This window comes from Protopterus annectens, chromosome 4.part1, assembly GCF_019279795.1.
Source record: "Protopterus annectens isolate FY-2018-M chromosome 4.part1, PAN1.0, whole genome shotgun sequence".
Lineage (NCBI taxonomy): Eukaryota > Metazoa > Chordata > Ceratodontiformes > Protopteridae > Protopterus > Protopterus annectens.
In genome coordinates, this window is record NC_056734.1 from 195,043,265 (window position 1) to 195,059,269 (window position 16,005).

At 41.6% G+C, this 16,005-nt stretch overlaps 1 protein-coding gene across 4 annotated transcripts in view; it reads right to left on the minus strand.

Moving 5' to 3' along the window:
* The window catches only part of SCLY (selenocysteine lyase), a 999,372-nt gene that overhangs the window by 949,403 nt on the left and 33,964 nt on the right, over window positions 1-16,005 (minus strand). For all 4 annotated transcript variants that reach the window (XM_044070098.1, XM_044070095.1, XM_044070096.1 and 1 more), the window contains exon 3: window positions 9,268-9,377. In XM_044070098.1, the coding sequence (XP_043926033.1) occupies window positions 9,268-9,377 (110 nt within the window). The remainder of the gene's footprint in view (window positions 1-9,267; window positions 9,378-16,005) is intronic.

Here is a 16,005-nt window from a genome sequence, read left to right on the forward strand (position 1 = left end):
TAGAAAAGGTGCTTGGTGTGACATCGGGACAGAGGAAGGAGGACAAGGAGACCTGGTGGTTGAATGAGGAAGTGCAGACGAGTAAATAGAGGAAAGAGGTTGGCAAATAAGTGGGATTGTCAGAAAGATGAAGAAAGTAGAAAGAAGTACAGGGAGATGAGGCGTATGGTGAAGGGACAAGTGGCAAAGGATAAGGATAAGGCGTATGGCGAGTTGTATGAAAGGTTGGGCACTAAGGAGGGAGTAAAGGGCCTGTATCAACTGGCTAGACAGAGGGACCAAGCTGGGAAAGATGTGCAGCAGGTTAGAGTGATAAAGATAATGACGGAAATGTATTCACAAGGGAGGACAGTGTGTTGAGCAGATGGAAAGAGTACTCTGAGGGGCTGATGAATGAAGAGAATGAAAAACAAGAGAGAAGGTTGGATGATGTGGGGATGGTGAATCAGGAAGTGCAACGGGTTAGCAAGGAGGAAGTAAGGACAGCTATGAAGAGGATGAAGAATGGAAAGGCTGTTTGCCCAAGCATGGAGGTGTTTAGGAGAGATGGCAGTGGGGTTTTACACCACATTGTTTAAAGGAATCTTGGAAAGCAAGAGTATGCCTGAGGAGTGGAGAAGAAGTGTATGGATACCAATTTTTAAGAACAATGGCAATAGTAACTACAGAGGGATAAAACTGATCAGCCACAGCATGAAGTTATGGAAAAGAGTAGTGGAAGCTGGGTTAAGAATGGAGGTAGTGATTAGTAAGCAGCAGTATGGCTTCATGCCGGGAAAGAGCACTACAGATGAAATGTTTGCTCTGCGGGTGTTGGTGGAGAAGTATAGAGAAGGTCAGAAGGAGCTACATTGTGTCTTTGTGGACTTAGAGAAAGCATATGACAGGGTGCCTGGAGAGGAGTTGTGGTATTATATGAGGAAGTCTGGAGTGGCAGAAGTATGTAAGAGTGGTACAGGATATGTACAAGGGCAGAGTGACAGTGGTGAGGTCTGCGGTAGAAGTGATGGATGCATTCAAGGTGGAGGTGGGATTACATCAAAGATCAGCTCTAAACCCTTTGTTATTTGCAATGGTGATGGACACGTTAAGAGACAAGATCAGACAGGAGTCCCCATGGACTATGTTTGCGGATAATATTGCGATTTTTAGTGAGAGTAGGGAACAGGTAGAGGAGACACTGGAGAGGTGGAGATATGCTCTAGAGAGGAGAGGAATGAAGTTCAGCATGATTAAGACAGAATATGTGTGTGTGAATGAGAGGGAGGACACGAGTGGTGAGGATGCAGGGAGTAGAGTTGGTGAAGGTTGACGAGTTTAAATACTTGGGATCAACAGTTCAAAGTAATGGTGAGCATGGAAGACAGGTGAAGAAGATAGTGCAGGCAGGGTGGAATGGGTGGAGAAGAGTGTCAGGAGTGATTTGTGACAGATGGGTACCAGTAAGAGTGAAAGTGAAGGTCTAAAAGATGGTAGCAAAACCAGCTAGGTTATATGGGCTGGAGACTGTGGCACTGACGAAAAGACAAGAGTCAGAGCTGTAGGTGGCAGAGTTAAAGATATTAAGATTTGCATTGGGTGTGACAAGGATGGACAAGATTAGAAATGAGTATGTTAAAGAGTCAGCTCGGGTTGAAAGGCTTGGAGACAAAGCCAGAGAGGTGAGATTACATTGGTTTGGACATGTGCTGAGGAGGGATACTGGATATATTGGGAGAAGGATGCCAAGGATGGAGCTGCCAAGTAAAAGGAAAAGAGGAAGTCCTAAGATAAGGTTTATGGATGTGGTGAGAGAGGACATCCAGGTGGTTGGTGTGACACAGCAAGATGCAGAGGACAGGAAGAAATGGAAACAGATGATCTACCCCGATGGGAGCAGCTGAAAGAAGAAGGTAAAAAAAAAAAAAAAAAAAGAGTACACAAGTACTCAAAAAGTTGTTTAGTGGGAAACAGAGAGGAAGTGCAATAGGAGATATTTTTGAAGAAGTTTGGCAATAAAATTAAGATGAAAAAACTCACAGTACCCAAAGAAACACTACTAACTCGAGAGCAGAAACACTGAACACGTCTGCACTCTAAGGTAGCAAACGAGATCTGAGGTATGTTAGGTACTAAGGCACTATGGGAAGGGGAGCAGCTCAAGAGCTTTCAGTGATTCACGAGCTAGGAGAAGCAGCTGAGTCGGATTAACGGATCAGATCCAAACCCAAGAGTTGAAGAACAAATGTAAACGGACATCAGATCTTGTATCTATTCTTAACCAATATTTTTATATTATGTCTAATTTGGTACAATTATTTAACTGTAGATGTTTTTTGCATTACTTTTGAAGACTGTAAGACTATTGTTCTTAAAAAGTTTTGTAATACTTTGAAGATCATCTCCCAGGGTCTCACCTGAAAATGGGCTCCTGCCCACTCAGACTGCCCCAGTAATCAAATGTCAATAAATAATAAATAACTTTATCCACTAATTTCCAAGTTGCTGGTATTCTTCCTATTCATCTCCATCTCGCAACTTCAGACTCCAGTTCAATTCCACGGTGTTCCTGATTTTTCTGGTCTACTCCTGCGCTTTTCTCTCTCAAGCATTTTCCTTTGTAACAGTGGGAAAGGTTTCACTGGTAAAGTCTGTCTGTGTGCTCTATTATCACAAGAATGAGTAGCACAGTCCCCTTCTGCTTGGTGGCTCATTTTTTGTTGGACAGACTTGTGCATTTCCTCCTTAGCCTGTTCTGCATCAAAAAATGACTGATCCTCCAGAAAAAAATATTCTGAAGACAGCTGGATATAACAGCTTGAATTTCACACCTGCCTCTCGACATTCCCTGCTTACTGGAATAAATTTGTTTCTCTTCCACCTTGTCTTTAGTGGATAATCATTTTCCACAAACACAATCTCTAGTACTTAATACTTTGCTCTTTTGCCACAGTTTTGTCAGTATCAACACTTTCTGCTGGTAGGTTTGGAACTTCACTAATAAAATGTCTTGGCTTCTTTCTCACTGCCATATTTGGAGCATACACATGGTATGCCCTTTCAATTAACAGTTCCTGCTGTGGAATACCAGTCCAGTTGCTTATTTGTGCCTTTATAAAATTAATATAGTCTGTTCCTACGAGTTTCTCTGGTACAGCAGAAAATTTCAGATTTTCTCCCATGTCCTCTTGTCCTCTAATCTCTTCTTGAGCAGTCTCATACTCAGCCAGCCTTTTCATCATTTCGACCTCCATTTTTATCAGCTCATCTAAATACCTGTTTAAAGCTTCTTCCAGCCTTTTCTTATTTGAGCTGAATTACTCCTTCAGTGTTTCATTTATTTTAATCCGCTCCAATGACATTTGACTTATTTTTTCCCTCTAGATTACCGGAAGCCATGTCTTGCATCAAAGCTGGAGCTTGAACTGCTTTTTTGCTGAACAGATGCAGGATTCTTCCCAGTCAATGTTTTTCTTCCCCTTTTCTAGTTGTTTTTCTTTCAGACTTTCTAAGTTTCAACTTTGTAGGCATCTAGACAGTCTATTTAGGCTAGACAAATAACTGAATGTTACCAAAGTTGCCAATATCGCTGGCTGCAGTTTCTCAGTTTCTGTTTTCACATTATGAACGCTGAAGTGAAGCTGTTGATCAGTGTGCAGCCATCTTGGAAGTCCTCCTCTGATGCCTTGTTAGCTAACCAGTATTACTTCTTAGCTTGGTCGGTTCTTTTCCATATCCCACTGTCACCTGCACTCCTCCGTTCTTTTGATGACTTCCTGGACTGCTGCATTTCACACCAGCATTCCTTAGATACCTTGCTTCTATACCATACTCAGCCACATATCCGTTTCCTTTTTTTCCTGTGGTGTTAGAGTCCCAAGTAAATCCTTGAACTCTTGTGCTTTCTCCCCTGTCAAAATTCCAGCTCAGTCTCTATTGATCTTAGAGGCTTCTCTGACCACTAACTGCAATGGATTGTACCAACAACTGGTTTATGCTGTGGGCCAACTGCTTCACTAGGGATGACATTGCAATCGCTGATTCTACCCCAATGCCCTTTCTTTACTAGGAAGTCTACTCGAGTTGCATGTTGACCACTCTTATATGTGATCTTGCAAATGTTTCTCTTGCTGAACCATGTGTTGAGCCACCATCAAGCCATTCTCCTTTATTGCTGCTGCCCCACCAATATGGACTCCAGCAGTCCTCATATCCTGTTCAGTATGTCCCAATATGTGCATTCAGATCGCACATCATCACACCAGTTCATGTTGTCCTGCTTTACCTACTAGGTCCTGTAACTGCTGTATGAATGCACTCTTTTCCTCACTATTCCAACCCTGCTTTGGGGCATGGGCTGAGAATATGAATACTGCCCTGTTCTTTCCTGCAGCCAAGAGTCTGTCACTAAGTTTGATGACATCCCTCATGGTTAATCCTTACAATGGAGTCCAACTGTCATGTTCTGTCACAAATTCTGATGACATCCCTTATGGTCTTCAGAGGCCTCTCCCTCACCACAATTCCCACACCATTTTCAGTCTGTCCTCCTGAGTAGCAGGGCCTGGATTTCTTTGATGGACTGCCCTTCCATTTTGGATCCTGGATACACAAGGTGGAGGCTGGACAACTCATCAACAGATCATCCCCTTCCAAGCTGCATCTCGTCAGTAAACCTCACCAAGTGTAGCAATTCTTTGTTCTTGTTTGGCAAGTTGACTGGTTTTACAGCCAGCTTTTTCAAAGAGTTCTACCAGGTAATCCAAGCTAGGCAACCTGAGCTATGGCTGCTGGGCTTCATGACAGGCACACATTGGCCAATAGCAGCACATGCCCGCCTCCCACTGTTAGCTCAAATCAGAGTAAGCCGGGTCCTCAACCCTTTTATTACTGGCAGATATCTATGCACCTTTTTGGTGATAGTCAATACAACCAAATCACCTACAGACAATTTCCACACAGTCTTGAGAATACTGAGCACCACAGTGGAAGCCCAAAGTGGATAGTCTGTACAACTCTTCCTCCTACAGTCACCATCTACAGTCTGTGCTGCTGCCCATGTCTCCACTCTTGAGTGAGTTTCAGGTGGGAACACTCAGCATGTTTTTGGAGCTGGGGGTAACCCACAGTGACACAGGGAGAGCATGCAAACTTCAAAGAGGCATGAGCTGGAGGTCTGGATAGAACTTTAAACCTTGTGCATAGCAGGCAAAGACCTTACCCATTATATCAATGGGTCTCTTAAATGTAATAACAAATATATATATATAATGACAAAAATAAAACAGACTACATTTCAATTTCACTTTAATGTAAAAAAAAAAAAAAAAAAAAAAAACTAATAACTTCATACATTGTATACACAAAATACACACAATCCTCAAAATACAACACTGCCAACCTTTCTCAGCTCGCTCTTATAAACTAAATTCACTCCTAATTGAAAATAAAATAAAATAAAATAAAAGACTAAAAAGTAAAGAAAACACTGAACACAGGTTGCAGAAGAAAAAGGTATTGCGGGTAAACCAGACTTGATTCAATCTACACTAATTAAAAAGGTAATGGAATAACAAATCCTAACATAACCCTCACTGTACTGCTAACAAATAGTCAATACAAAATAATTACCTCAGACACTTGAACAGAAAACCACTTAAAAGAACCATCTAAATCCCTACTCAGACACCCCTAATTATTGTAGTCCCTACTAAAAAAAAAAGATCAATTAAATATGTGGAGTCTGTTTTGTCTTCTTCTTCTTTCGGCTTTTCCCAGTTAGGGGTCGCCACAGCGGATCACCTTGTCCGCACATTGAATGGCAGTGGAGTTTTACGGTGTCGAGTTGCCAGCCCGGCGCCCAACCTTCCACAGAAGGCACACTCACACGCACACCTAGGGCCAATTTAGAGTGTCCAATCCACCTGCAGCATGTGTGGAGTCTGTTTTGTATGACACAAAAATATGTTATAAAACAGGTTTTTGACTTGCAGCTTTGTCACTCATCACAAAACTCACTCCTTAACAAACACTCAGTATTTCATAGACCACACCTTCCACGTACATCCACATATTATTTATATGTATATATCTAATCTCTCTCTCTCTCTATATATATATATATATATATATATATATATATATATATAGATATATAGATATATATAAAATATACATATATATCTACATATATAAATATATATATATATATATATATATATATATATATAAATATAAATATATATAAATATATATATATATATATATATATATAAATATATATATATATATATATATATATATATATATATATATATATATATATATATATATATATATAAATCATCATTCTCTTTCGGCTTTTCCCGTTAGGGGTCGCCACAGCGGATCATCTCTTTCCATTTCTTCCTATCCTCTGCATCTTGCTCTGTCACACCAACCGCCTGCATGTCCTCTCTCACCACGTCCATAAACCTTATCTTAGGCCTTCCTCTATTCCTCTTACCTGGCAGCTCCATCCTTAGCATCTTTTTCCCAATATATCCATCATCCCTCCTCAGCACATGTCCAAACCAACGCAATCTCGCTCTCTTGCTTTGTCTCCAAACTGTCCAACATGAGCTGACCCTCTAATATACTGATTCCTAATCCTATCCATCCTAGTCACACCGATTGCAAATCTTAACATCTTTAACTCTGCCACATCCAGCTCTGACTCCTGCCTTTTTGTCAATGCCACTGTCTCCAACCCATATAACATAGCTGGTCTCACTACCCTCTTGTAGACCTTCCCTTTCACTCTTACTGGTACTCGTCTGTCACAAATCACTCCTGACACTCTTCTCCACCCATTCCACCCTGCCTGTACTCTCTTCTTCACCTCTCTTCCACATTCACCATTACTCTGAACTGCTGATCCCAAGTACTTAAACTTAAATATAGATATATATATATATATATATATATTACACACACACATACAACCATATGCACAACCGCTAGAGAATAGTCTCTAAAAAAAATCAAGTCACTCTCAGACAATATGAAACAGAAGGACTTAATTACCTGACAAGGAACAAAACAATTGTTTTCTGATAATTCTAGTTCAAAGAAATCTCTTCCCATAATCATGAAAATAATGACATTTTGGCATATTATATGATTAAAAATGTAAATATTTACAGCATTACGTTAATGCAAATGATACACTGTATAAATGTATTAGTAAGCAATACCCTTTTAAATGGGGAACAACTTTTTAAATGTCTAAACCCACATGAATCCTAACATGAGAAATAATATAAATTATACCATAAACTTCATTAAGCAAATTCAAAATGTTACCCCAGAAATACCCCCAACAGCTGTATGCAAATCAGTTCCCTAAATCCCTAGTTGCACAATTCTTTCAAATCAGGAGAAAAAGCAGAGGCACTTTTTTCAAAACCAGTGAACAAATTGCTAACAACAGATACAAAATTGTGAAAAACATTACATACTCTCTGAAAATGTCTGGATACAGCATTATAACTGTCATATATTCTGCTATCAGCAGGATTTTCCTTAATCTGGAAAAGGGTAATTTCTCAAGTGATCTGTTCTTTGATTCAAAGAGGGTTTTTGAAGCTGCACATCACAAGTGTTTGCTTAACACTACGGGGATACAGAACGGGTGAAGGTGCCTGGTCCTGGTTTACAAAACACAGCTCAGAAAGAACCTTTTGTATCAAATTCAGGAGATAACAATTCCAAGCAAGTGTGCCCCAAGGCTTCATCTTTAGACCACTTCTCTTCCATCTCTGTATTAACTCTCACCCCCCTTTGAATTCCAAGATCTTAAATGCATAATGTATGTAGATGACAAATCTGAGAGATCTGTCTGCACCATCTCTAAACTACAAAACTCATTACAAACTGATTATTCGCTTTCGAGGAATTGTATGTACAGTAGCAGACTTTTAATGACCAGCTCAGAAAGAGCAGTCTGTATTCATAGATAATTATAAGCAAACCCAAGGCATCAAAATTTCTATCAAATGAAACCGTGATACAAGTCATGTTGCTAAAAAATTACACACTGGAATATTCTGTTACAAATTAAATAACATGTAACTTGACACTCTCCTTACAATGTACTTAGCTACTCTGTTTTTTTTAAATGTCAACAGACCTAAACAGGTGACAGCGTGCTAGGGCCATCACAGATGAACCAGAACCTGTGGAAAGGGCTTACTGCTTTTCTACCCATGGGTTCCTGAAGAAGCTTGGTATGCACTGGCTCACATCCCTATACATATCATGGGAGCCAACTGTTATCCTCTCACATATCACCACTATTTCTACTACTGCTGACTACCCAGCTTCTAAGATTCACAGGGGTCAGGACTTGTCCTCCGCTGCAACCACCTTCCTGGCCATCTTCTACAGCATCTGAGTTACTAGTATGACCTCCTACTCAAGGTGAAGCAAGTCCATTGGTACAATAATGTCATTTTACATTACATGTCATTCTCAAAAATGCCTTTTCTGTCAATTATTAAAAAAAATACAGTGAGATATTATCATTGAAATTGTTGACACAATTTAACTTGGCAAAGAAGCTTTTGGTATCAGCATACTTTTACGGTTTACAATAACCAACTGTTTTTTGGATTATGTGGTGGGATAAGGAAGACCACTGTAAACTAGCTTTTACACTGAAAAAGATTTTATGTGCATGCTAACAAATTGTTCTCATTTATGTGACTCACAGAGCCAAGGTTGGAAGGCTAGACCTGAAAGAAGGTTCTGCAGCCCACCCAGCAGGATTCTGATAAATGAACAGCCCAGCAGAAGAAAAAGCTGACAATTAAAAAGAAGAGAACAGGTACCTAATTCCCATCTCCACTTCTGCCTGAGTGGTGACACTCAGGCTGCTGTCCCCCTATCCCCTACCCCCCACCTTTTATAACTGGATTACTCATAACAGAATGGTACAAGATGTGTATCACAAGGTATCCAGCTAAGGTATGAGAACCTTCAGTTTTGTTTGTGTATTCCCTACCTCAGTGAGCTTTATATTTATAAATCTTACTTGGCTATTTTCAAGTATCCATGGTTTCTTTGAGACAGGAACTCTGTTGCATTTATCTAGAACCGGAAATTACTAACGCCTAACATGACAGTGTGAGGCAGATACAGGATAGGTCTGACTTTACTTCAATAAAAACACTGCCCTACTATAAATAGGGGTTTATTTCCATCTGAGGTACTAGGACTAACAGGAGAAGTCAACTCCACCTTCCTTACCTGGTTCATAGGTGCTGCTTGGATTGCCCCAGGCCTCCTTCATGGCTTCAGTCACTGCTTCAATGACTTCAGGCTCCAAAGGAGTTGTAGCATTGTAATCCATGTAGATCCTGCAGAAGACAACAAAATGGTAATCAACGTTACAAGAACCCTGACTGAAATCTACACTATCAGTCATAGAATGTGTGTGTGTGTGTCTGTGTGTGTGAGAGATGGGAAAAGCCCAAAAACAAGACAACATAAGAAATGGCCTTCTAAAAAGGCTTATTAAGTAGAAGTTGGCAAAGTGTCACAGCTGCAAGGCATCCAGCTATGATACTAGCACTGCTGTTGCAGGAATAAGTAGACAGTATCGCACAGCTCTCTGAAGGAAGACATACTGAAATCATACCTCTCAACTATCCAGATTTTTGCAGAAATGCCCAGGTTTTTGCCTCATATTTTTGGTCCATTTCTCATAAAAATTTTTGGTTTAATGGCAAATCATTGAGAATTGAAGTCACTAAATAATAACAGACATTTGATTTTCAGATATCATATCCTTCAGAAAATGCATGCTAACAAAACACCTTCTACTCCAGAAAAGTTCTAAGCTTATAAAAGCAATGTTTAAAATGTGTCCCTATTTGTACAGCCCCCCATTATGTCCACATTTCTTGTGCTAAGAAGTTGAGAGGTATGGACACAATGCTTACAGGGCAGCTCCCCCTGGAATGAGGAAGTGAGGATAGCCGATGGAACGTCAACAATTTCTGGCTGAGGCTGAGATTAATGCCTCTCAGGACAGCTTTCACAAGAAATGATGAGTAAATACTTCATTAATGATGTTGCCAAATGTCACTACATTCCCAACCATAACAGAAAGTGTAAAACCAATCTTGAGGCAATGTAGAAATTGCCTCATGTACACAGACAACCCTCCCCTCCTACCACCCAACACTACAACCTGTGAGAGATGCACGTATCTAGCCAAACTGGAGGTAAAGCTATCACCAACCAAGACTGAACCTGACAGTCATGAGGAGAAGGTAAACATTTGCACCACACCACACTCATCACATAGTCTCACTACGTCTACACCACCAAAATCCACACATAGAAACTCAAAAACATTTGCGGAGGCTCTCAATAATAATCTGCCTAAGCAACAAAGACCTCCAAAGCAGAAACACAAGCAACCTCCATCCCCCAATACAACCCAAATGACACATAGCCCACAGATTCAGTGTGCCACTCAAACACAGCCAATAAGGCAAAACAACATACCCAACACACTAGTCATAGGTGATAGTCAGGCACACTGATGTCCCACTCACCAGGCTAAACAAGGAGAAGGTTACTGTCAGCTGCCTGTCGGGTGCCAGGATCCGCCACATAACCCACGCACTCAGGTCACTCCACAAGTACAAATATGACTCTGTCATTGTCCATGTTGGTGTGAATGACCTGAGACATATCTCCCTGGACTACATGAAAAGAGACATGGAAGAGCTCTATGATCTTGTAGCCCAGGCAGGTATGACCCTAGCCCTGAGTAGCATTCTGCCATCGCCCAGAATGATACCGCAGTACAAGGACAAAATGACTGATTTCAACAATTGGCTAAACTTCTGGTGTCATTCAAATGGGATCCAGTATCTGTCTGCTTGGGATGACATGGTCGACAGACCACAATGCTTTGCCACAGATGGCCTGCACCTGTCGCCCCTAGGATTCCGGATACTGGCTAAGGCTCTTGCTGCCCCTATAGTGCCTTTTTTAGGCAGGGTTCAAGTAACAAATTCACCACCATAACAGGAACAGGCAAGCAAAAACGGAGGGTAATGCTACTCAATGCTAGAAGTCTAAATTTCAAAATGCACTCACTCGAGGCACTCCTTAAAATGGAGAACATCGATATCTGTGCAGTGACTGAGACCTGGTTCAAGGCTCCAGAGAGCACCCCTGCACTACCAGGCTATAACTCATACCACACTTTTCGGCCATCTAACCTGGACCGAAACACCAAAGGTGGGGGTGTGTCCATATTCATTAAGGATATCCACACCTCCAGGCTAGTTGCTCAGCATAATGCATCCGAGGTTATCCAAGTGCAACTAAATCTTGGCAAAACTGCAATCCAAATTGTAGCTTGCTACAGATACCCCACCATGCCCCAGGATTCCCACTCCTCTTTTCTTGATGTACTGGAAAATATTAGGGTTCAACAAACACCCTAATAATGGGCGACTTCAACTACCCCACCATTAACTGGGAAAACTACTTATGTACTAACTCCTTAGCGCAACGCTTTCTGGAATTCGTAAACTCCAACGCCCTAGATCAACTTATCCACACCCCCATCAGGGGCAACAATATCCTAGACCTAGTCATTACCAACATGAGTGACAGGTGTTCCACACCTGAAGTCAACTCCTCGTTGGCCCGATCCGACCATAAGATAATCACCCTTGATATCCACATCTCACCCCCACCCCCCATTAAGGAAACCACAGTAAGAAATTTCTCCAAAGCCAACTTCATGCTTCTTAAGACAGAAGTAGTGAACTTCATGACACCCATGCAGATGGACAATACAGTTACAACTGCTGAACCCTACACAAATGCGCTCTAAAAGCACCTACGAGTGCATGGATCGTGCTATCCCAAACAGAACCAAGACGCTATCCTCCAAAAAAAGGAAGCCAATCTGGTGGTCCCCTGCCATAAACAAACTGTACAACAGAAGGAAGAAACTTTTGCAAAAGAGAGTAAATTTCCATGAGTGGAGGAGCTCCCTGGTCAGCCTCAGTAAGAAGCTGAGATCCCTTATAAGATCCTGCAAAGCTAGCTATGAAAATAAAATTGCCACTAATTCCAAGGACAACCACAAAGCATTCTATAGCTATGTCAAGAATCTCAATGGCAACACCCAGATCTGCTCTGAGTTACAGCACAAAGGCATGAAAATTACAGAACCAACGGATATTGCCAATATCCTGGCAGATAGGTTCAGTGCTAACTTTACCCCCCCCCCTCACCCCCTAAAGGGCCCATATCTATACAGGAAGAATGCAGAGTCCCTGTAATCACAACTATGAGGTGAAAGCTGCACTCTCTAAAGCCAAAAACACAGCATCCATGGGACCGGACAACATCCCAGGCTGCGTTTTACACGAACTTCAGAATGAACTGGCTCCCCACTTAAGCACCATGTTCAATAATAGCCTCGCATCAGGCTTTGTGCCCACTGAATGGCGCACAGCAACATTTATCCCACTCCACAAAGGGGGAGCCTCCACTGATCCCGGGAACTATAGACCTATTAGCCTGACGAGCCTGGTCTGCAAAGCCATGGAACGTATCATCATGGAACTCATAAACAAAGACATTGGTAACCTTCAAACTCTGGATCCCACCCAGTTCGGGTTTGTGAAAGGCAGATCATGCCTCCTGAACCTGATCGACTTCTTTGAGGCAGTCACCAAAGCCGTAGATGAGGGTAAACTGGTTCACATAGCCTATCTTGAACTCGCCAAAGCTTTCGACGCCATCCCCCATTCTGGAATTATAGCTAAACTCAATAAACTAGGCATAAATCCCTACATCACAAGATGGGTTGCCAACATGCTACACCTAAAGAAATCCCAATCCCTCAGAGCTACACGCTCTAGGGACCTAAACCTTGTCACCACAATAAACGGGACATGCTGGAGGGATAGATTCCTATCCCAGAGACTTCCCATACTCTGGAACAGGCTACCCATCTATGTCAAGCAAAGTTCTTCATTAGCACTCTTCAAGAAAAATTTTGATGAGTGGATAGGAAATAGGAAATACACCCCGGGGATCACTTCTGTGTGTCTGCTCGTCAGTGGCACAGGAAAATAACTTGCTTGGGTGGCGTAAGCCAGGGAATCTTGTTGGCTAGGCTTGCGTAGGCCCTTGGGCCAATAGCCTAGTACCTACTTATAAGAGAAAACTGCTCAACATCTACATTGTTCTAGACCTTCGCTTACAAATTACTAACACAAACCTTCCTAAAGAACAGCTCTACCCAGATGTACCAAACGGAGAAACAACTAGTCACAGCAGACTGGCTGTCAGACCAAGGACTGTGCTACCAGGAGAACTGTGCAAATTATCAAACTCTGGACAGTGAAAACGGCCTCTATTTGGAAGCTGAGATATGTAAAGCAACATAAAAATGAGTGAAGTTATGCGACATATACAGGGGTTCTTGATGAAAATTCAAGACTAGAACTGTGATTTTTCAGAATAGTGAGGCTGCATGTGAAAATTAGAATACATACCAAGTAAGAACTTGTAGTACCTCAGACTCTTTCCCCATACTCCAAAGTACAGCAATCTCAGAATTAGTTTGTGTGGGGTGGGAAGGTACAGCACCTCACGTCAATGGTGCAGGGACTGAAATCTGCGGTAAAATGCTTTTAAGTTATTAGAGAAAATTTCTCTATTCACTGCATTTCTTCAATAACTGAAGTTTATTGTTTTGAAGAAACAGGATTGACAGTTACGAGTTTTGCAGTTATGAAGAATGAGGTGTCTGTGTGTGTGTATTTCCGAGTAGCTACTGCTTATTAATCAGGGTAGAGCACTGATCTCAAAGAACCATTTTCAGACGCACCCTGGGAGTACTGACTCAGAACTACAGACTTAGAACAATAAACAAAAACAAAAAGTTAAAATTAACAGCATTTACAAAATTAAGCAGAAACAAATAAAAAGTGGTAAAATTAATATAGAACTAAACATTTGACAAAACAACTTCTTTAGACAATACATACATCAACCTTGAGATTCAGAAACATGCCTTCTGCAATCACACAAAGGCTAATGTGAAGAACACAGGCTGCAGCAAAGCAGCCCAAAGGTAATCATAAATTAGCTTGCAAGGACTTTGCAGCCCAAGTAGCAACTAATTAAGAAACTGGCTCACAGAAATGAATAAGTCAGCAGTGAGGAATGTCATGAACACTAATAATCAGTAAATAGCATGTATGCACCTAAGGGAGTGTACACTGGCTACTCTGTGGAACAAGAACAGATGGAAGCCAAAGTAAGTGGATCCCAGCAATGTTTCTACATAGTTTTTTTTTTTGTTAACAAAATGGGTGCACAGGACAGTCAGAAAAGGGAGAAGAATAAGCAGAGGACTATACTCCAAGACACAGAGAAGGTAAATATGAGTGGGGAGAAGGAGGGAGGAAAGGTATTTTTGCTTTTTATGGGAAAAGCACCTATTGTTTTTCTTTCTCATAAGAGTACATGGGGAAGGATGAAAGGGGAAGGAAGGGGATAGAAAGATGATAACATTATAGAAGAGTGGCAAAAAACAAGGACCAACATGGGAGGTGCTAATAAAGGGCAGGTTTAATACTGGATATATTGATAGAGGGAGGCTGACTGGTGATGGGCAGGACTGGACAACAGACAAGGAACAGACAAAGAAGGGGAATATCAGAATGGGGGATAGGGTGAGTATCATACTCTTGAAACAACACTGCCTTGGCTAGTCTGAGGAAGAGGTCAGTCACCAGCATAACTTCCCTCCCCACTGGTTCCCACCTCAGATGTTGGTGACAGCAGTGCCAGGCAGTGGTACAACTCAGCAAGTCTCATGAGAAGCCTTACCAGGTGGCCAACGCAAGCCTCAACTCACCCATCACCTCCGCCAACTCCGGATGTGTGACAAATTTTGACCCCCACCCCAGCAGAATCAAAGACATCAACAGCATTCTCCTCAAATAGAAGATATGCTGGTGGGAAAAGACAGAGGCTGATGGCACAATGTGGGGACTGGTGCAGCACCACTGGCACTGCCATAACAGACGAAGAAAATATTATTATAAATGGATAGAAATAAAACAACAAATAATATATAAAAAAGGACAATTACAAAGACAGGGAAAAGGAAAGGAAAAAAAAAAAAAAAAACAGTAGTACTCAATGTTTCTAATGACCAGGCATACCAGTACCTGTTGGTGTACAACACAGCTGTCAGGTCTGACAGTACTTCCTAGGATGGTAAGGTAACATGCAATGGAATGTGTGTGGGAGTTGTGGTCCTGTGGACACCATGGAAGAGACATGCCATGTGTACTCAGTCAGTGGAACCATTCATACAATCCAAAATTCATAAGATGGCACTGTTCTGCGTACCACAATCCGAAAGCAATTGTTGTCAGCATAGGCAGCTATCAGTAGGTGTTTGGCAAACTCTGCACAGTACTTTACTATGCACCAGTGCACACAAAGGGGGTACAGCATAAATGCCTGAAGTATGCCAGGTGAATCATGGGCATATGGTGATGTATGGATAAAATGCTTTCATACACTCCCCATAGCCCAAGTACACCTAGATTGGTTCAGTGTACACAACACAGGGATGTGGCAACAATACGGCATGTCAGATACTGTGAGAAACCATACTGCATGACAGACAATGTGAGACCGTGGGTATACTATCCAGACAGAGTTTAGAGAATGGCACAGTGGTGCAGCAGTTAGTGGTGTCACCTCATAGCAAGAGGTTCTCTGGTTCGATTCTCAGCTAGGTTGCCTTCTGTGTGGAGTCTGCATGTCCTCCCGGCATTCGTGTGGGTTTCCTCTGGGTACTCCAGTTTCATCCAACATTACAAAGATGTGCATCTGGAGCATTTCTCTCCAGGCCTTCGCTGAAAATTGGCTTGTTACAAGTCAGACTTTCTCAGTTAACAAATGTTTAAATACATACAT